At 45.0% G+C, this 22917-nt stretch overlaps 1 protein-coding gene across 1 annotated transcript; it reads right to left on the minus strand.

The window, feature by feature from the left end:
- Nucleotides 1-297: 297 nt before the first annotated feature.
- On the minus strand, nucleotides 298-16653 carry crfa4 (cytokine receptor family, class I receptor 4). Its single transcript, XM_029426928.1, has 8 exons — nucleotides 16387-16653; nucleotides 13817-13955; nucleotides 12461-12630; nucleotides 9629-9807; nucleotides 8971-9124; nucleotides 8723-8810; nucleotides 3143-3212; nucleotides 298-1838 (listed from the first exon to the last, which is right to left on the minus strand). The coding sequence occupies exons 1-8, from the start codon at nucleotides 16475-16477 to the stop codon at nucleotides 1194-1196; spliced, it is 1536 nt and encodes a 511-aa protein (XP_029282788.1). The 5' UTR covers nucleotides 16478-16653; the 3' UTR covers nucleotides 298-1193.
- Between the last annotated feature and the right edge of the window lie 6264 nt (nucleotides 16654-22917).

Genomic DNA, 22917 nt, shown 5'->3' on the forward strand with positions numbered 1-22917 from the left:
AATAACATTATTAACATGTGTTATTAAGACTATATAAGTGATAATAATAACATTATTAACATGTGTTATTAAGACTATATTAGTGTTAATAATAACGTTATTAACATGTGTTATTAAGACTATATAAGTGTTAATAATAACATTATTATCATGTGTTATTAAGACTATATTAGTGTTAATAATAACATTATTAACATGTGTTATTAAGACTATATAAGTGATAATAATAACATTATTAACATGTGTTATTAAGACTATATAAGTGTTAATAATAACATTATTAACATGTGTTATTAAGACTATATAATGGCCTTATTACATAATAACTCTTATTAATATGAAGCATTACTAAACATTACCTGAGGTCATCTCAATAATATACAAAATTCTTTCTGTAAAGTGTTAAATTTGTTAAAATAAACCATTATAATAAAATATATATGAAGCTTTTTAATTTAGAGAAAGGCTGCTTCTTTTGGAGAGGTTAGAAAACAAAACAGTGACAGACATAAAATATTAAATAAGTTTGTTAAAGTGTGCGAAGCTTAAATTCACATCTAACGGTGTGAAACTCTTTGTTCCTGAATATGTGCAAACATCCCCGAACAAAAACCTGCAGGGACGGAAGGAGAGGGAGACGCAGCGCCTTCACATGCACGTTAATATTCATGTTCGGGGTAATCAAATAACCCGAGCACCACTGAATGTATACTGATGGAATAATTCATATCAGACGCTCGATGTTAATCTGGATAATAAAGCATGACGTTGTGAGTAAAATAATAAAAGGTGTCTCTGCTTCCTGTTTGTTCCTGAGACGTCCTGGATGTGACCGTTTAGGAGAAGCAGCAGGTGTAATACTGTATTTACCTTTATCCTTATTTAAAGCTGCACGAGGCAAATTCACTCTTCAAGTTGGACTTCATTACCCATAAACCATCATCTTCTGCATGGAGCAGTTTAAATTTTGAGTCTTGAGGTCACCTGAAATTGTCTAGAGCTCGATGGATGTGTGCAGCTGCAGGTTCGTTGTCAGACGAACTAAAGGTCCAGAGGAGCTTTTACAATGAAACGCACGTCGCTCACCTGAACACGCCGTGTATTAAAGTCTGCATTGGTTTTTGTTCGCACAAACAACATCTGGTTGTTGTTTTCAATGCAAAGTCTAAAAACAGTCCGGCATCTTCTCACTCTCAGCCCTTGTTCTCCACAGCGACGGGCAGCAGAGGGACCGCCGCCTCGCTCCCCTCGGCCTCGCCGCCATCTTTCATCCCATTTGTCCCGGCTTGGAAGTCGGCCAGCTTCTTCTTCTTCTCCTTCTCCCCTGCATCCAAATCGACCTTCGGTAGAGGCGGGAACTCGCGGCAGTACGCCGGCGGCAGGCACGGCACCAGGTGCACCTCGCCGCTCTCATTCATGAGCTGCACGCAGGTGTAGAAATCCTGTGGCGAGCGATTGGTGGCGGGGATGGCGTTGGGAAGGCCGGGATGTCCCATCACGCTGTACTCCGTCCCCGGCAGGGACACGATCTCTGGCCTCGGCACAGCCGGGAGCGGGGCAAAGGCTTCGGGAGGCGAGGAGCAGTAGGGCGACAGGCTCTGCACGTACGATGTCGGGTGTTGGGCTGAGAGCTGATGATGGGCGGCCGTCAGGTCACATGGAACCACCAAGGCGTCCCTCTCCCGGTCCGTGGGGTCGGCGGGGACGCTGCAGTCCCTCAGCGTGGTGAAATAGACGTTGTTGGCGCTCATCGTGTCCCCGACCTCCTCAGTGTAGCTCGGAGGTCTGTAGCTGTGGAAGTTACTGAAGTGACGGTTGATTTCATCCAAGTTCCCCTTCTGAGGGAGGAAGAGGAGGAAGAAAGGGAAGAAGAGGAAGAGAGGGAAGAGAGGGAAGAGGAGGAAGAGAGGGAAGAAGAGGAAGAGGAGGAAGAGAGGGAAGGAGAGGAAAGAGGAGGAGGAAGAGAGGGAAGAGAAGGGAAGAAGAGGAAGAGGAGGGAAGAGAGCGGAAGAGGAGGAAGAGAGGAATGAAGAGGGAAGAGGAGGAAGAGAAGGAAGAGAGGGAAGAAGAGAAGAGGTGAGAAGAGAGAGAAGAGGAGGAAGAGAGAGAAGAAGAGGAAGGAGGAAGTAAGAGAGGGAAGGAAGAAGGAAGAGGAAGAAGAAGAGCGAAGAGGAGGAAGGAGGAGAGGGAAGAATGGACAGAGGAGGAAGAGAGGAAGAAAGGAAGAAGATGGAAGAGGAGGAAGAGAGGAAGAGAGGGAAGAAGAGGTAGGTTAGAGAGAGAAGAGAGGAAGAGAGAGAAGAAGAGGAAGAGAGAGAAGAGAAGAGGAAGAGAGGGAAGAAGAGGAGAGAGGAAGAGAGGAAAGAGAGGGAAGAAGAGGAGAGAGAGAAGAGGAAGAGAAGAGAAGAAGAGGAAGAGGAGGAAGAGGAAGAGGGAAGAAGAGGAAGAGAGAGAAGAAGAGGAAGAGGAGGAAGAGAGGGAAGAAGAGGAAGAGGAGGAAGAGAGGGAAGAAAGGGAAGAAGAGGAAGAGGAGGAAGAGAGGGAAGAGAGGGAAGAAGAGGTAGAGAGAGAAGAGGAGGAAGAGAGAGAAGAAGAGGAAGAGAGGGAAGAAGAGGAAGAGAGGGAAGAAGAGGAAGAGAGAGAAGAAGAGGAAGAGAGAGAAGAGAGGGAAGAAGAGGAAGAGAGAGAAGAGAGGGAAGAGAGAGAAGAAGAGGAAGAGAGAGAAGAAGAGGAAGAGGAGGAAGAGGAGGAAGAGAGGGAAGAAGAGGAAGAGAGAGAAGAGGAGGAAGAGAGAGAAGAAGAGGAAGAGAGAGAAGAAGAAGAAGAAGAGGAGGAAGAGAGGGAAGAAGAGGAAGAGAGAGAAGAAGAGGAAGAGAGAGAAGAAGAGGAAGAGGAGGAAGAGAGGGAAGAGGAGGAAGAGAGGGAAGAAGAGGAAGAGGAGGAAGAGAGGAAGAGAGGGAAGAAGAGGAAGAGAGAGAAGAAGAGGAAGAGAGAGAAGAGAGGGAAGAGAGGAAGAGAGGAAGAGAGAGAAGAAGAGGAAGAGAAGGAAGAAGAGGAAGAGAGAGAAGAAGAGGATGAACAAAAAGATTAGAAGTGTGTGTGCGTGTGTGTGTGTGCGTGTGTGTGCGTGTGCGTGTGTTACCTTCAGGAGCAGCGGGTCGATGCCGATGATCCGCGGCTTTGGAATGGGAGGCAGGAAGTAGTCTTTTATTCTGAAGGTGACAACATGAAGAGAGAACGGTGGAGACGCGCAGAAAAACCCGGGCAGAGAGGAAAGAGAGGAGGAGAGAAGAAAGAAGCGGAAGAGGAAAGAGAGGGGAGAGAGGAGGAGAGAAGAAAGAAGCGGGAAGAGGGCAGAGAGGAAAGAGAGGACAGAGAGGAGGAGAGAAGAAAGAAGCGGGAAGAGGAAAGAGAGGAAAGAGAGTAGGAGAGAAGAAAGAAGCGGGAAGAGGGCAGAGAGGAAAGAGAGGAGGAGAGAAGAAAGAAGCGGGAAGAGGAAAGAGAGGAAAGAGAGGAGGAGAGGAAGAAAGAAGCGGGAAGAGGAAAGAGAGGAAAGAGAGGAGGAGAGAAGAAAGAGCGGGAAGAGGAAAGAGAGGACAGAGAGGAGGAGAGAAGAAGAAGCGGGAAGAGAAAGAGAGGAAAGAGAGGAGGAGAGAAGAAAGAAGCGGGAAGAGGTAAATAGAGGACAGAGAGGAGGAGAGAAGAAAGGAAGCGGGAAGAGGAAAGAGAGGAACAGAGAGGAGGAGAGAAGAAAGAAGCGGGAATAAAAAGAGAAGGAAGAGAAGAAAGATATAGTGGAAGAAAAGAAAGAGGAAAAGAAAAAAGCTTAATATTAAAATATGATTAGATAATAAATAATCTTTAATATTAATATAGGTTATATATTATTATATAATAAATAAGCTTTAATATTTCATATATTACATATATTATTATATAATAAATAAGCTTTAATATTTAATATATTACATATATTATTATATAATAAATAATCTTTAATATTAAATATCCATCCATCCATCGTCTACCGCTTATCCGGGATTGGGTCGCGGGGGCAGCAGCTCCAGTAAGGAACCCCAATCTTCCCTTCTCCGGGCCACATCCTCCAGCTCCGACTGGGGGATCCTGAAGCGTTCCCAGGCCAGTGAGGAGATATAATCTCTCCACCGAGTCCTGGGTCTTCCCCGGGGTCTCCTCCCAGCTGGACGTGCCTGGAACACCTTCCTAGGGAGGCGCCCAGGTGGCATCCTTACTAGATGCCCGAACCACCTCAACTGGCTCCTTTCAACGTAAAGGAGCAGCGGCTCTACTCCGAGTCTCTCACGGATGGCTGAGCTTCTCACCCTATCTCTAAGGGAGACGCCAGCCACCCGTCTGAGAAAACCCATTTCGGCCGCTTGTACCCGTGATCTCGTTCTTTCGGTCATGACCCAGCCTTCATGACCATAGGTGAGGGTAGGAACGAAGATCGACCGGTATATTGAGAGCTTTGCCTTCTGGCTCAGCTCTCTTTTAGTCACAACGGTGCGGTAAAGTGACTGTAATACCGCCCCCGCTGCGCCGATTCTCCGGCCAATCTCTCGCTCCATTGTCCCCTCACTCGCGAACAAGACCCCGAGGTACTTGAACTCCTTCACTTGGGGTAATGGCTCATTCCCTACCCGGAGTAGGCAATCCACCGGTTTCCTGCTGAGAGCCATGGCCTCAGATTTGGAGGTGCTGATCCTCATCCCAACCTCTGCACACTCGGCTGCGAACCGATCCAGTGAGTGTTGAAGGTCACAGACCGATGATGCCATAAGGACCACATCATCTGCAAAGAGCAGCGATGAGATCCTCAGGTCACCGAACTGCAACCCCTCTCCTCCACGACTACGCCTCGATATCCTATCCATGAAAATCACGAACAGGATTGGTGATAAAGCGCAGCCCTGGCGGAGGCCAACATTCACGGGAAACGAGTCCGACTTACTGCCGAGTATCCGGACACAACTCTCGCTTTGGGCGTACAGGGATTGGATGGCCCTCAAAAGTGACCCCCTCACCCCATACTCCCGCAGCACCTCCCACAGTATCACCCGGGGGACCCGGTCATACGCCTTCTCCAGATCCACAAAACACATGTAGACCGGATGGGCGTACTCCCAGGCCCCCTCCAGGATCCTTGCAAGAGTAAAGAGTTGGTCTGTTGTTCCACGACCAGGACGGAATCCGCATTGTTCCTCTTCAATCAGAGGTTCGACGACCGGCCGAACCCTCCTTTCCAGTACCTTGGAGTAGACTTTACCAGGGAGGCTGAGAAGTGTGATACCCCTGTAGTTGGCACACACTCTCTGGTCCCCCTTTTTAAATAGGGGAACCACCACCCTGGTCTGCCAACCCCTAGGCACTGTCCCAGACTTCCACGCAATGTTGACGAGGCGTGTCAACCAAGACAGCCCCTCAACACCCAAAGCCTTCAGCATTTCTGGACGGATCTCATCAACCCCTGCGGCTTTGCCACTGTGGAGTTGTTTGACTACCTCAGTGACTTCCATCAGGGAAATTGACGATGATCCCCCATCAGCTTCCAGCTCTGCCTCAACCATAGAGGGCGTGTTAGTCGGATTCAGGAGTTCCTCAAAGTGCTCCTTCCAGCGGCCGATAACCTTCTCAGTCAGCAGGGTCCCACCCTTGCTGTACACAGCTTGGATGGTTCCTCGCTTCCCCCTCCTGAGGTGCCGGATGGTTTTCCAGAAGCACCTTGGTGCCGACCGAAAGTCCTTCTCCATAGCTTCTCCGAACTTCTCCCACACCCGCTGCTTTGCCTCTGACACGGCAGAAGCTGCCGCCCTTCTAGTCCTTCGATACCCTGCAACTGTTTCCGGAGTCCTCCCGGATAACATAACCCGGAAGGACTCCTTCTTCAGTCGGACGGCTTCCCTGACCACCGGGGTCCACCACGGTGTTCGAGGGTTACCGCCCCTTGAGGCACCTAAGACCTTGAGACCACAGCTCATCACCGCAGCTTCAGCAATAGAGGTTTTGAACATCGCCCACTCAGGTTCAATGCCCCCAACCTCCACAGGGATGGCTGAAAAGCTCCGCCGGAGGTGTGAGTTAAAGATCCCCAGGACAGGGGCTTCCTCCAGACGTTCCCAGTTCACCCGCACTACCCGTTTGGGTTTACCAGGTCTGTCCAGAGTCTTCCCCCACCCCTTGATCCAACTCACCCCCAGATGGTGATCAGTCGACAGCTCCGCCCCTCTCTTCACCCGAGTGTCCAAAACATGCGGCCTCAGATCAGATGATACGATTACGAAATCGATCATTGACCTTTGGCCTAGGGTGCTCTGGTACCACGTGCACTTATGAGCATCCTTATGTTCGAACATGGTGTTTGTTATGGCCATTCCATGACTAGCACAGAAGTCCAACAACAAACGACCGTTCGGGTTTAGATCAGGGAGGCCCTTCCTCCCAATCACGCCTCTCCAGGTGTCTCCATCGTTTCCCACGTGTGCGTTGAAGTCTCCCAGCAAGACTACGGAGTCCCCTACTGGAGTCACCTGCAGGGCTCCATTCAGGGTCTCCAAGAAGCCCGAATACTCAGAACTGCGGTTTGGGGCATAGGCACAAACAACAGTCAGAGTTTTCCCCCCCATAACCCGAAGGCGTAGGGAGGCGACCCTCTCGTCCACCGGGATAAACTCCAACGTGGCGGCGCTCAGCCGGGGGCTAGTGAGTATCCCCACCCCGGCCCGAGGCCTCACACCTTGGGCAACTCCGGAGAAGAATAGAGTCCAACCCCTATCCAGGAGTACGGTTCCAGAGCCAAGACTGTGCGTGGAGGTAAGCCCCACCAGATCCAACTGGTAGCGATCCACCTCCCGCACTAGTTCCGGCTCCTTCCCCCACAGAGAGGTGACGTTCCACGTCCCCAGAGCCAGCCTCTGCTGCCCGGGTCTGGTCCGTCGAGGTCCCTGACCATCACTGCCACCCGTGTGACAGCGCACCCGACCCCAGCGGTTTTTCCCCATGAGTGGTGGGCCCACAGGATGGATGGATGAGAGGCACCACGTAGCTTCTTCGGGCTGTGCCCGACCGGGCTCCGTGGCAAACCCGGCCACCAGGCGCTCGCTGTCGGGCCCTCCCTCTGGGCCTGGCTCCAGACGGGGGCCCCGGGCTTCCTCCGGGCAGGGTCTCTCCTTTCCTTTCCCTTTCTTTCATGAAGTCGTTTTTGAACCATTCTTAGTCTGGCCCCTCGCCTGAGACCAATTTGCCTTGGGAGACCCTACCAGGAGCACTAGGCTCCAGACAACACAGCTCTCAGGTTCATAGGGACACACAAACCTCTCCACCACGATAAGGTTCCCATCACCTTATATTATTATTATTTATTATTATATAATAAATAATCTTTAATATTAAATATATTTTATATATTATTATATAATAAATAAGCTTTAATATTTCATATATTAAATATATTATTATATAATAAATAAGCTTTAATATTTCATATATTACATATATTATTATATAATAAATAAGCTTTAATATTTCATATATTAAATATATTACATATATTATTATATAATAAATAAGCTTTAATATTTCATATATTAAATATATTACATATAATAAATAATCTTTAATATTTCATATATTAAATATATTACATATATTATTATATAATAAATAAGCTTTAATATTTCATATATTAAATATATTATTATATAATAAATAAGCTTTAATATTTCATATATTAAATATATTATTATATAATAAATAAGCTTTAATATTTTATATATTAAATATATTATTATATAATAAATAAGCTTTAATATTTTATATATTAAATATATTACATATATTATTATATAATAAATAAGCTTTAATATTTCATATATTACATATATTATTATATAATAAATAATCTTTAATATTTCATATATTTCATATATTACATATATTATTATATAATAAATTATCTTTAATATTTTACATATTAAATATATTATTATATAATAAATAAGCTTTAATATTTTATATATTAAATATATTATTATATATTAAATAAGATTTAAGATTGAATATATTAAATATGCTTTAATATTAAATATATTATTATATATTAAATAAGCTTTAATATTTTATATATTAAATATATTATTATATATTAAATAAGATTTAATATTAAATATATTATTATATATTAAATAAGATTTAATATTTAATATATTAAATATTAAATAAGATTTAATATTAAATATATTAAATATATTATTCTATATTAAATATATTATTCTATATTAAATAAGATTTAATATTTAATATATTAAATATATTATATGTTAAATAAGATTTAATATTTAATATATTCAATATATTAAATATGCTTAAAAGTTAATAACAATATTTTGAGGATTATTTTCTAATTGTTGGCATTTATACTTCTTATTTATTGAAGATGCTCATAAAACCCAGGAAATGATTCTAATTCTTTATTTTCTCTTTTGAATCATTGTATTCAGTGTACAACAAGACTTAATTATGCTCATTTAAATGTATTACTTTGTGTGTTTGTCAGAAAGAATTTAAATCTCCAATAATAAATGTGCATTATTAATAATGAAACTGTTTTTATTAGTTTCTTATTTAAATGTTCTGTATGCGAGCGGCTGCAGAACAGGGCTTTATATGATGAGTATTAGTCTTTATTTGCATGCAAACATCTCACCTCCTGCTCTGTGGAATGACACCGAAGGTGATCCCCAGCAGAGCCACGACCCCGACGCCCGTCACCAGAACCAGCACCAGGAGTTTAGCTGCACGGACCAAACAAAGACTTTTAATGAGAAGAGAAAATGTAATCTCTCCACTGAAAGGGAATAATCCCAGACGACGTGACGAAACCTGCTTCTGCAATAAATAACAAACTCTGCTGCCAATGGAAAGGAAATGAAAGCGCTGTTTGTGCGAGCTGACCTGCAGGCGGCCTGGGGGGGACGCTCATCAGCAGCGTGGAGCTCCATTGGCTCCACAGGCCGTAGTTGTGCGAGCGGCAGCGAACTCGCACCACGAAGTTGCCGACGGGGAGTCCGAGCAGCTCCACGTGAGGCTCCCGCAGAGGGTGCTTCACCTGCAGGACACGTGTAAAGATGGAACTGTTCTTCAAGTCTCATCTACAGTAAGCACTTTGATGGGGAGGGAATGAAGGTATTACTAAAGGAATACTGCATTAAGGACCTTTCTGCCTGTAAAGTCCGCCTACAAGTAACTTCAAACAATAATAAAAGCAAATATAATCGTAATTAAGCAGCAGAACATGAAAGATATGTTTTTAAAAGTTGAACATATCACAATGCATTTATCAAATAAACCCAACTCAGGTCTTTTCTGCCCCCAATAAACTTAAAATCAACTCTCTAATATTTACCACTTTAAAGGTCCAAATTCAATATATTTGGTACATGGAAGAGTTTTTACTCCTCATCATAACTGGAAATGAAAATGTTTTCAACAACAACTAAATGAATCTTATTCTTTTCCCAGCTGCAGATTCACATTTGACATTTCACTTCAACACATCTGTTTGATAAAGAAGTGTTCACTCGTCCACTGCATCCAACTTGTGTATCCGCACCTTCCAGTTGTCGGGCTCGGTCACACGTCTGTACTGCAGCTCGTACACCAGCGTGATCCAGCCGTACTGCAGGTCGGAGGGCACCGGGTACGTCCAGGACAGCAGCGCGTTGTGGCCCATCTCCTCCCCGCCGGCGTCCGTGACCACGAAGGTCAGATTCACCGGAGCTTCAGTCTGAACTGTGGAGCGCAGAGCACACACACACACACACACACACACACACACACACACACACACACACACACACACACACTCTGGTTGTTATGATGATATCCTCTATTATTCATGCAACAGGAACCCTTGTGGGGTTCATTTAATATATATATATATATATATATATATATATATATATATATATATATACACACATATATATGTGTGGAGTTATGATTGTAAGCCTGCCTGCATGTAACGTTTTATGATATAGATTTAAGTATCATAATAACCTGTTGAATAAAATATACTGTATATATTAAATATGACTTAGTTTTCCCTTGTCTTTCCTGCAGTTGTGCAACTTTTATATGTTTTATTTAAATGTTTGAATTCGTGTTCATTCAAGATTAACTTGGAATATTCACTGCGAGTACCAGGATGCAATTAGTGGTCAAACAATAGTAAATGAACCCGTTAGTCAACAACCAGTCGTTTATTAATTACAACATAAGTTGTTATTTGTTATTTCCAGCTTCTCCAGTGCGACTATTTGATGCTTTTCTATTTTAAAATGTTCTTGTTTTTAAGCGTTTGACGTCAGCTTGACCTTTGAGACATTTTCCACAATTTTATACACTCACAAATTGATTAATTATGAAAAACAATCAGTTATTTGATTTAACATGTGAGAAATGACCTTTCAGTCACAAAGCAGCTGTATGATGGCGAGGCCGCCGCCCTGCTCTGTGTCTCCCTGCAGCGCTGTGATAAGAGCGACGCCCTGAACGAAAGATCAGCGCCGCAGTCACATGGACGCACACACGAGGCTGTGCCACACACACACACACACACACACACACACACACACACACACAGACACAGACACAGAACCAGGAAGTCCTTAAAGAAAGATTCAAGCGGCAGGAGGACTCCTGCTGTTTCCATGCAGAATCTGCTCCCGATTGTAAGAAATGTGTAATGTTCCTGAAGGTAACGTTTCCTCTCTCCTGTCATGGTGTCATCAGTCCTGTGTTGTATATGTAGTGAGACAGAGACATGTGTAATGTCCCTGAAGGTAACGTTTCCTCTCTCTCCTGTCATGGTGTCATCAGTCCTGTGTTGTATATGTAGTGAGACAGAGAGATGTGTAATGTTCCTGAAGGTAACGTTTCCTCTCTCTCCTGTCATGGTGTCATCAGTCCTGTGTTGTATATGTAGTGAGATAGAGACATGTGTAATGTCCCTGAAGGTAACGTTTCCTCTCTCACCTGTCATGGTGTCATCAGTCCTGTGTTGTATATGTAGTGAGACAGAGACATGTGTAATGTCCCTGAAGGTAACGTTTCCTCTCTCTCCTGTCATGGTGTCATCAGTCCTGTGTTGTATATGTAGTGAGACAGAGACATGTGTAATGTCCCTGAAGGTAACGTTTCCTCTCTCTCCTGTCATGGTGTCATCAGTCCTGTGTTGTATATGTAGTGAGACAGAGACATGTGTAATGTCCCTGAAGGTAACGTTTCCTCTCTCTCCTGTCATGGTGTCATCAGTCCTGTGTTGTATATGTAGTGAGACAGAGAGATGTGTAATGTTCCTGAAGGCAACGTTTCCTCTCTCTCCTGTCATGGTGTCATCAGTCCTGTGTTGTATATGTAGTGAGACAGAGAAATGTGTAATGTCCCTGAAGGTTACGTTTCCCCTCTCTCCTGTCATGGTGTCATCAGTCCTGTGTTGTATATGTAGTGAGACAGAGACATGTGTAATGTCCCTGAAGGTAACGTTTCGTCTCTCTCCTGTCATGGTGTCATCAGTCCTGTGTTGTATATGTAGTGAGACAGAGACATGTGTAATGTCCCTGAAGGTAACGTTTCCTCTCTCCTGTCATGGTGTCATCAGTCCTGTGTTGTATATGTAGTGAGGCAGAGAAATGTGTAATGTCCCTGAAGGTAACGTTTCCTCTCTCTCCTGTCATGGTGTCATCAGTCCTGTGTTGTATATGTAGTGAGACAGAGACATGTGTAATGTCCCTGAAGGTAACGTTTCCTCTCTCACCTGTCATGGTGTCATCAGTCCTGTGTTGTATATGTAGTGAGACAGAGACATGTGTAATGTTCCTGAAGGTAACGTTTCCTCTCTCTCCTGTCATGGTGTCATCAGTCCTGTGTTGTATATGTAGTGAGTTTCTACATCCTGGTGTTTTTAACTCTATATTTGAAGGATGAAGGATTTTAGTCCTGGACGTCTGGATCTTAAGTTCTCACAGAAACAAGCTGACAAACGTCAGCGGCAGCCGAACAGCGTGCAGGAGAAACTCTGATGTTTAACCTTTGAATCAGAGGAGAGAAGAACTCCCATGATGCACCGCTGCTGCACCACCACATCAAACTCCCATGATGCACCACTGCTGCACCACCACATCAAGCTCCCATGATGCACCACCACACTGCAGCTCTTAGCTCACAGGAGCTGGTTCGTGTAAAATCTTTAAGTTTTGCTGAAATTCAAAATGAGACTTGTAGAATAAAGTGCTTTCGTTGAAATATCACTCGTTCATTAGATTTGCTTCGTTAAAGGACCGTCAGGAAATCAGATCCGACGATAGTTTATGTTTTTACAGTTTCTGTCTTATAAACGGTGTTGTGTATTAAAGGAGGCATGCCCTGTAAAGCCAGTCCTCACCTATCTCTGCCACGTCCAGGCAGTGCTCCTGGGAAGTGTAGTTCCCGTGTGCGGTGAAGGCGGTCACGTTCAGACAGTAGATCTTCCAGATGGACGTGTGGCTGCTGTCGAAGTGGCAGCTGTCGGGGCCGGCGGTCACGTAGTCCGGACACTCGTGTTTGGGGCCCTTACTGTGAACATTAGAGGAAAGTCTTTTATTTAATAATCATTTACATTTGACATGTTTCCTTCCCATTATCCCTGGAGAAACTCTTGTGCCATTGTGTTTGTGTCTCGTGCCAGAAGATCTGGGAGCAGGAAGTTATCGTGTCAGTACTGTAATGATCTACATCCTGTAAAGTTATTTTATTATTGTTTTATTTAATCTGCTGGATGCAAACTCCGTCTCAGAAACAACACTTTTTATTTCCCGGCTGTTTCCGACCTTTTCTCCTCACGTCATGCAGACTTACGTCGGTGCAGGAGAGCGAGGCATCGATGGAGCTGTGGCCGCTGCCCGGCGGGTCGAATGTGTCCTGATTACTCTGCAGCTTCTCTGACGTGTGCCGTGTGGGGCTGCGTTCAGGGGCCTGAGATATCGACCTGTTAAAAGCCTCTCGCTGACGCGGTGGAGCGCGACAGAAAATCTATACGACCCAGAAACTGCTTTTGATCTGAGGCTCGTTTTCTTTACCCGGTTTCCATATTTTAAATTGAATAAACTTTGCAATGAGGACACTTTATAAAGATGCAACGATTTATTCCATAAATCAAAAGGAAAGAATATTTATTATTCATTATTTTGGTCATTTTTCTGTAGAAATGAATGTTTCCAGCGTCTCAGATTTATAATCTGTTTAGTCTTGATTTCTAAGACTCATGGAGGGAATAATCTGCAGATGCATCTGTTCTCAAACACACTCCTTCAGACTGTAAAATAATAAAGCATGAGCAACATTAGGGACAATAGCAAGAGGTAAATAACTTCTATACTTAGGATATAGTCGCCAATGTTTCCCTATAGAGTATAAAGAAAGGAGCTGTGTACTGAACATAGTGTTGGATGGAAAAGAACATTTGTTGTCTTGTGAGAATAATAATAATAACTTCAGTATCTTTAATGGCTGGTTCCTGCAGGACACGTCAGTCATCTGCACATTTATGTACAAATTAAACGACGGAGAAAGAAGTTTGCAATATTTTTGATCTTTGTGAATTGGATTGTTTTGTCTGCAGATCATCTCAGTTAAATACAGCAGGGCTGCATGTCATCTACACTTTCTTTTTCTCTTTGTGTTCGTCCTCTTGTCAAATCTGCCCGCCACCTGCTTCACGTTAGTAAAGGTGTGGAACTAACGAACGAGGTCGTGCACGTACTCCATGGAGTAGGTGAGGACGTAGGTGACCTGCTGTCCGTCCGTCAGGTTGTCGAGCGGATGCCACCAGCAGCTGAAGTCCTCCATGTTGGGCGAGCGGCAGTTAAAGATGTGAGGCCTCATCGTCACGACGACCTCCTCTGAAGGAAACATTCAAAGAACAACATTAATACGATCGTGTCATTTATTTCCAGACAACGAAGACGTTAGAGAAAACCAGTTTTTACTTATTTCTTTCATTTCTTTGAATTTAAATACACGTTCACCTCCGCCATGGAGCTTAAGTCCTTGTTTCAGTTCGTCCGTCAGCAGATTACAGAAATCAAAGCTGGTAGACGGCTGCAGCGCGGGCCGCCGAGGACCTCGTCACGCTTTCAAGCGGAACTGAATCACGGTTTCGGACGCACGCATTACTTTCCACGACCTTGGTGGAGGTCTGCGCTCTCCAAGGTCACTTCTAGTTCATATGTATTTCTCTTTTTCCCCCGTTTCATAGCGGACCTGCACAATAAACTAAATACAGTTCAAGTTCATAAAGAACAAGACATTTGAGAATCTCAACTCCAGATCCACTTTCTGGCTCGCTGCGGAGCCGTTAACCGGGTCACGCTTTAAAGTTGGCTCTGTGGTTCAAACATTACTGATGCCTGATGAAGACTGTGGTACGGTGAAAGGTCCAGAACAAGAGGAACAGACTACATTAAAGCAGCAGGACATCATGTGGCCTCCACAGATGAGCGCAGCGGGGGGCGAGCAGTAATCCAGAGGAGAATGTGTACATGCAGCTGAGGGGCAACAAAAGGCCTGTTGTGTTTGCTGTAAGGAGCTCATGCAGCCGCGCTGCAGGGACCTTCTGATCAACAACCTCCACTTCTCACAAAGAAGGAGGACAAATCCACTGCAGGTGAAGTTGGAAAAGTGAATTCTGGAGACATGAAAGGTCACACGTGTCCAAACTTCCCTCTAAACTGTTTGTACGTGAAGAGACGAAGGTAATGGAAGTGGTCAGAGGCTCTGAGCTCATCGATATCTCCCCGCTGAGCCGCGAGGAGCTGCTGACACGTCCAGCTGAGTGGAAAGAAAGAGGCAGACACAGCTGGCTGCACAATCATCGCACACACACGAACGTCACTGCACAACACTGTGTTCTCAGCAAGTGATCATCTATACAATACATGCAACTCAGAATCTGCGTTATTATTTATTCACTAGGTTTTCACATTAAAAGGAATTTGCTGCGGTGAATTAGTGAATAACAAACACAGGAAGAGAAAATGAGTACAAATAAAAGCAGGTATCAAGAAAGATCAATATAAAAGAATATGTGCAAGAAACATTGAATAGAAGGAAGTACACTTAAATAAATAAAGAATAAAGAATACGTATAAGAAAGGCAAATATAGAATATTATACAAATAATATGAAAAACACACAATAACAATACGCACAAGAAACACAGGTAAATACAAGATATAGTATAAAGATATGTACACGAAGCACAAATACAGAGAAGAAAAACATTGGAATACGGACAGATGTGAAGAGGTCTGAGGTATTAATAATAATAACGTTAGAAGGATGCATCCACCAAAGCGTACTCACAGAAGTCCTCAATTAACTCAATAATATATATATATATATATATATCCCCCGACTGTGAGCATGTTCTCTGTCCGTGTCCGTTTAAAAACAAACTATGGAAGCCTGCAAAGGACACTTCTGTTATTATTTCTCTTGAAATGCAATTTCATGGATCTGGACTGCACGAGCTTCTCAGAATGTAATTTCCTGTGAAGGGCAGGACAGTCTTACAGCTTCCTGTCGTCTCAATACAAAACATATCGCCAACGTCTTTATCATCTCAAATGAATAAGAGATGAAATAAATGACCATGTATTTGGATACAGATGGGGGACTAGTGTCACAAAGAGAAATGTGCGCGAGCTGGAAGCAGAACATCTGGAGTCCTAAACAACGAATCCTCTTTAAATGTGCTTTCCAGACATGTGCTCACAAGTTTCTTGGAAATAAGTCATTTGGCATAAAAAGATTTTCAAGACATTCTTAGTCGACTAAACCTCAAACTAATCTTTTTGTTTTTTTGTAGACAGATGAACTTTATTGACCCCAAAGGGAGATTCAATTAGCTCAGGTCATACTAACAGACAATACAATAAAGAAAGGAAACGCCTTCGACTCTGCTCCTCTTTTAATCTGGCAGTTTTTAAATACTTCAATCTGATTGGACTAAGAGCAAAACGAGTCCATGACGTAGGGTTTATTTTTGTAACCAAATCTTCCTTTCTCTCCTGCTCTTGTGGTCGACGCCTAGCGCTTTGTCTGTCTGATAAACTGTAATTGTGTTTTGTAAATATTACATCATACAGGCCTATTTATGTTTGTATAATGTTCACAAAGAGCTCCTGAAGTTGCTCCCAAAACTTTCATTTCTAATAATATAATACTCTCGACCCAGAAAGAGGCAGAAAAAACATGTTTGTGAAAAACACAGTTTGTGTGCATAAAGTCAGAATATAAGTAATAAAAACAAAATTGACGGCCTGCACTCACCGTGGCTGTGTCTTTCTTTATAAGTGACGTCCGGGGCGACGATTCTGCTGCCGCCCACCGGAGGAAGCAGACAGAGCAGCAGCCACAGCATCTTGCAGCCTCTTGCTGCCTCCCGCAGCTTCCCGCAGCTTCCCGAAGCTTCTTCCACCTGCAGCTTCCCGAAACCTCCTCCTGCAGCCGCTTCCTGCAGCCTCCTCCACCTGCAGCTTCCCGAAACCTCCTCCACCAGCAGCTTCCTGCAGCCGCCTCCTCCTCCAGCAGCTTCCCGCAGCCGCTTCCCGCAGCCTCCTCCTGCAGCCGCTTCCCGCAGCCTCCTCCTGCAGCCGCTTCCCGCAGCCTCCTCCTGCAGCCTCCTCCTGCAGCCTCCTCCTGCAGCCGCTTCCCGCAGCCTCCTCCCGCAGCCTCCTCCTCCAGCAGCTTCCCGCAGCCTCCTCCTGCAGCCGCTTCCCGCAGCCTCCTCCTGCAGCCGCTTCCCGCAGCCTCCTCCAGCAGCCGCTTCCCGCAGCCTCCTCCTGCAGCAGCTTCCTCCAGCAGCTTCCCGCAGCCTCCTCCTGCAGCCGCTTCCTCCAGCAGCTTCCCGCAGCCTCCTGCAGCCGCTTCCTCCAGCAGCTTCCCGCAGCCTCCTCCTGCAGCCGCTTCCTCCAGCAGCTTCCCGCAGCCTCCTGCAGCCTCCTCCTGCAGCCTCCTCCTCCAGCAGCTTCCCGCAGCCTCCTGCAGCCGCCTCCTGCAGCCGCTTCCTCCAGCAGCTTCCCGCAGCCTCCTGCAGCCGCCTCCTGCAGCCGCTTCCCGCAGCCTCCTGCCAACACACACAAAAATATGTCACGTCATCTAAAGTCTCTGTATAATTTACAAGTCAGTAAAAAAAACCACATTTTTAAATCACATGATGTCCTCTGGTAATATCCTTCACCTGAGAATAGTTTATTGCATGCACCGCTTTGTTTTCTGTGACTCAGGTAAAGTAAACACAAGAGCTCAGATCCCACCGGGCGTTTCTCACATGCATTTATCTTAACGGGCAGCTGTGTGATGCTACTTGCAACATGCATTCCTCACACTACACCGTGCATTCCTCACACTACACCTTGCATTCCTCACAGCATTCCTCACACTACACCGTGCATTCCTCACACTACACCGTGCATTCCTCACACTACACCGTGCTACACCGTGCATTCCTCACTACACCTTGCATTCCTCACACTACACCGTGCATTCCTCACACTACACCTTGCATTCCTCACCGTGCATTCCTCACACTACACCTTGCATTCCTCACACTACACCGTGCATTCCTCACACTTACACCGTGCATTCCTCACACTACACCGTGCTACACCGTGCATTCCTCACACTACACCGTGCATTCCTCACACTACACCTTGCATTCCTCACACTACACCGTGCATTCCTCACACTACACTCACACTACACCGTGCATTCCTCACACTACACGTGCTACCACCGTGCATTCCTCACACTACACCTTGCATTCCTCCACACTACACCGTGCATTCCTCACACTACACCTTGCATTCCTCACCGTGCATTCCTCACACTACACCTTGCATTCCTCACCTTGCATTCCTCACATACACCGTGCATTCCTCACACTACACCTTGCATTCCTCACAGTACACCGATAGCATTCCTCACAGTACACCGTGCATTCGTGCATTCCTCACAGTACACCGTGCATTCCTCACAGTACACCGTGCATTCCTCACACTACACCGTGCATTCCTCACACTACACCGTGCATTCCTCACACTACATCTTGCATTCCTCACACTACACCGTGCATTCCTCACACTACACCTTGCATTCCTCACACTACACCGTGCATTCCTCACACTACACCTTGCATTCCTCACACTACACCTTGCATTCCTCACACTACACCGTGCATTCCTCACCACTACACCGCGCATTCCTCACACTACACCGCGGCATTCTCACACTACACCACACTTACACCGCGCATTCCTCACACTACACCACACTACACCGCGCATTCCTCACACTACACCCTACACACCGCGCCATTCCTCCACACTACACCGTGCATTCCTCACACTTACACCTGTGCATTCCTCACACTACACCGCGCATTACCTGCACACTACACCGACGGCATGTCCTCACCACCTACACCACCACTACACCGCTGCATTGCCTCCACACGACACCACCACTACATTTTTCTCCCTGTCGCATTCCTCACCACTACACCGCGCATTCCTCACACTAACACCAGTGCATTCCTCACACCTACCACCGTTTTGCATATTCCTCCACACTACACCTTGCATTCCTCCACACTACACCGCTGCATCCTCACACTACAACCTTGCATTCCTCACACTACACCGTGCATTCCTTCACCACTTACACCGCGCATTCCATCACACTACACCGCGGCATTCCTTCACACTACACCGCGCCTTCCTCACACTACACCACACTACACCGAGCCATTCCTTACACTACACCGCGCATTCCTCACACTACACCGCCGCATTCCTCACACTACACCGCGCATTCCTCACACTACACCCGCGCATTCCTCACACTACACCGTGCATCCTCACACTACACCTTGCATTCCTCACACTACACCGCCGCATTCCTCACACTACACCACACTACACCGCGCATTCCTCACACTACACCACGCATTCCTCAACTACACCCTTGCATCCTCACACTACACGTGCATTCCTCACCCACTACACCGCGCATCTCACACTACACCGCGCATTCCTCACACTACACCACACTAACCGCGCATCCTCACCAATACACCGCCGCATTCCTCACACTACACCGTGCATTCTCACACTACACCGTGCATTCTCACATCACCTTGCATTCCTCACACTACACCGTGCATTCCTCACACTACACCTTGCATTCCTCACACTACACCGTGCATTCCTCACACTACACCGCGCATTCCTCACACTACACCGCGCATTCCTCACACTACACCGCGCATTCCTCACACTACACCGCGCATTCCTCACACTACACCACACTACACCGCGCATTCCTCACACTACACCGCGCATTCCTCACACTACACAGCGCATTCCTAACACCACACCGCGCATTCTCACACTACACCGCGCATTCCTCCTACACTACACCCGTTGCCCTTTCCTCACACTACAACCTTGCATCCTCACACTTACACCGCGCATTCCTCACACTTACACAACACACACCGCGCATTCCTCACACTACCACCACGCATTCCTACACACTACACCTTGCATTCCTCCACACTACACCGTGCATTTCCTCACACTACACCGCGCATTCCTAACACTACACCGCGCATTCCTCCACACTACACCACCTACACACCTCGCATTCCTCCACTTACCACCACGCATTCCTCACCACTACACCGTGCAATTTCCTCACATCTACACCGTTGCATTCCTCCCACTACACCGTGCATTCCTCACACTACACATGTCCATCAAAACAAAGAAGAGAATAGAAAGTCATTTAAATTTACTCCCGGGACTTCATCCCACTTGACCCATCTGTAATACCACATTGTAAATATGGTCCATCAGTACGGAAGTTCATAACCAATATTACATTTAAACATGAAATCACATTTTTTTATTTGTGTGCACATGCACAAAATATCCAAAAGTTATAAATTAATTAATTGTAAAGATTTTTTCAAGTTAAACATTGGTCGTGGAGCATATGTGATATAATAAATAAATATTAATGTTAAAGCATTTTAACACATGCAGTCCCATTACATATTATTCAAACAACAGTTCCTGGTGTGAGCTGAGCAGATTAGTTTAATAACGTTGGATGTGTTGTACAGTATACCAGCTACAGAAATAGTTCAACATGAAACGGAGACGTTTGGGCTTCTCAGGTCTGCAGAAAGCTCATTACTGTAATCAGCTTAGTCTGTCGGAGACGACTGAGCATGTGTGGTATGTGAGGTCCGCCATGGAAACACAGAGAATACACACTAACAAAGGATCATACGAGAATTTAAAAGAAGTTATTATAAGTTTCTCTGTCTGCTTTTTATCAGGAATCAATCTGCTTCGCTACAGGTGAACAGGGTCATACATGTTGTACACACTACAGGTGAACAGAGTCATACATGTTGTACACACTACAGGTGAACAGGGTCATACATGTTGTACACACTACAGGTGAACAGAGTCATACATGTTGTACACACTACAGGTGAACAGGGTCATACATGTTGTACACACTACAGGTGAACAGGGTCATACATGTTGTACACACTACAGGTGAACAGGGTCATACATGTTGTACACACTACAGGTGAACAGAGTCATACATGTTGTACACACTACAGGTGAACAGGGTCATACATGTTGTACACACTACAGGTGAACAGGGTCATACATGTTGTACACACTACAGGTGAACAGAGTCATACATGTTGTACACACTACAGGTGACAGAGTCATACATGTTGTACACACTACAGGTGAACAGGGTCATACATGTTGTACACACTACAGGTGAACAGAGTCATACATGTTGTACACACTACAGGTGAACAGAGTCATACATGTTGTACACACTACAGGTGAACAGAGTCATACATGTTGTACACACTACAGGTGAACAGAGTCATACATGTTGTACACACTACAGGTGAACAGGGTCATACATGTTGTACACACTACAGGTGAACATACATGTTGTACACACTACAGGTGAACAGGGTCATACATGTTGTACACACTACAGGTGAACAGAGTCATACATGTTGTACACACTACAGGTGAACAGGGTCATACATGTTGTACACACTACAGGTGAACATACATGTTGTACACACTACAGGTGAACAGGGTCATACATGTTGTACACACTACAGGTGAACAGAGTCATACATGTTGTACACACTACAGGTGAACAGGGTCATACATGTTGTACACACTACAGGTGAACAGAGTCATACATGTTGTACACACTACAGGTGAACAGAGTCATACATGTTGTACACACTACAGGTGAACAGGGTCATACATGTTGTACACACTACAGGTGAACAGAGTCATACATGTTGTACACACTACAGGTGAACAGGGTCATACATGTTGTACACACTACAGGTGAACATACATGTTGTACACACTACAGGTGAACAGGGTCATACATGTTGTACACACTACAGGTGAACAGAGTCATACATGTTGTACACACTACAGGTGAACAGGGTCATACATGTTGTACACACTACAGGTGAACAGAGTCATACATGTTGTACACACTACAGGTGAACAGAGTCATACATGTTGTACACACTACAGGTGAACAGAGTCATACATGTTGTACACACTACAGGTGAACAGAGTCATACATGTTGTACACACTACAGGTGAACAGGGTCATACATGTTGTACACACTACAGGTGAACATACATGTTGTACACACTACAGGTGAACAGGGTCATACATGTTGTACACACTACAGGTGAACAGAGTCATACATGTTGTACACACTACAGGTGAACAGGGTCATACATGTTGTACACACTACAGGTGAACATACATGTTGTACACACTACAGGTGAACAGGGTCATACATGTTGTACACACTACAGGTGAACAGAGTCATACATGTTGTACACACTACAGGTGAACAGGGTCATACATGTTGTACACACTACAGGTGAACAGAGTCATACATGTTGTACACACTACAGGTGAACAGAGTCATACATGTTGTACACACTACAGGTGAACAGGGTCATACATGTTGTACACACTACAGGTGAACAGAGTCATACATGTTGTACACACTACAGGTGAACAGGGTCATACATGTTGTACACACTACAGGTGAACAGGGTCATACATGTTGTACACACTACAGGTGAACATACATGTTGTACACACTACAGGTGAACAGGGTCATACATGTTGTACACACTACAGGTGAACAGAGTCATACATGTTGTACACACTACAGGTGAACAGGGTCATACATGTTGTACACACTACAGGTGAACAGAGTCATACATGTTGTACACACATATCATGAAGCTTCCCCACTTCATGACTCACATCAACACAACTTTATATTACAAGTGTTTAATATGTACATGAGGCGTTATGTAATGTAGCTGTTACACACACACACTCTCATGTGATTCTGATGTATTTGGATCTGATTATCATTAAAAAGTATTTTCCTGTAGTTTCTCTCCTGAAGAGGAAACGATTTGCTGCTGTGTGTGTGTGTGTGTGTGTGAAAATGTTCGACCAGCTGATATCAAGAGGAAAGTAAATTAAAAAACAAATGTTCACTTTACAAACTTTTCTGTCGTCAAAAATCAATGACAAACGAGCTCAATCATAAATCCACACACACACACACACACACACACACACACACACACACACACACACACACACACACACACACACACACACACACACACACACACACACACACACACACACACCAGAATAAGTCTGTCTCCAGGGCAGGGCTTAGTGACG

The sequence above is a fragment of the Cottoperca gobio genome, unplaced genomic scaffold (assembly GCF_900634415.1).
Source record: "Cottoperca gobio unplaced genomic scaffold, fCotGob3.1 fCotGob3_259arrow_ctg1, whole genome shotgun sequence".
Lineage (NCBI taxonomy): Eukaryota > Metazoa > Chordata > Actinopteri > Perciformes > Bovichtidae > Cottoperca > Cottoperca gobio.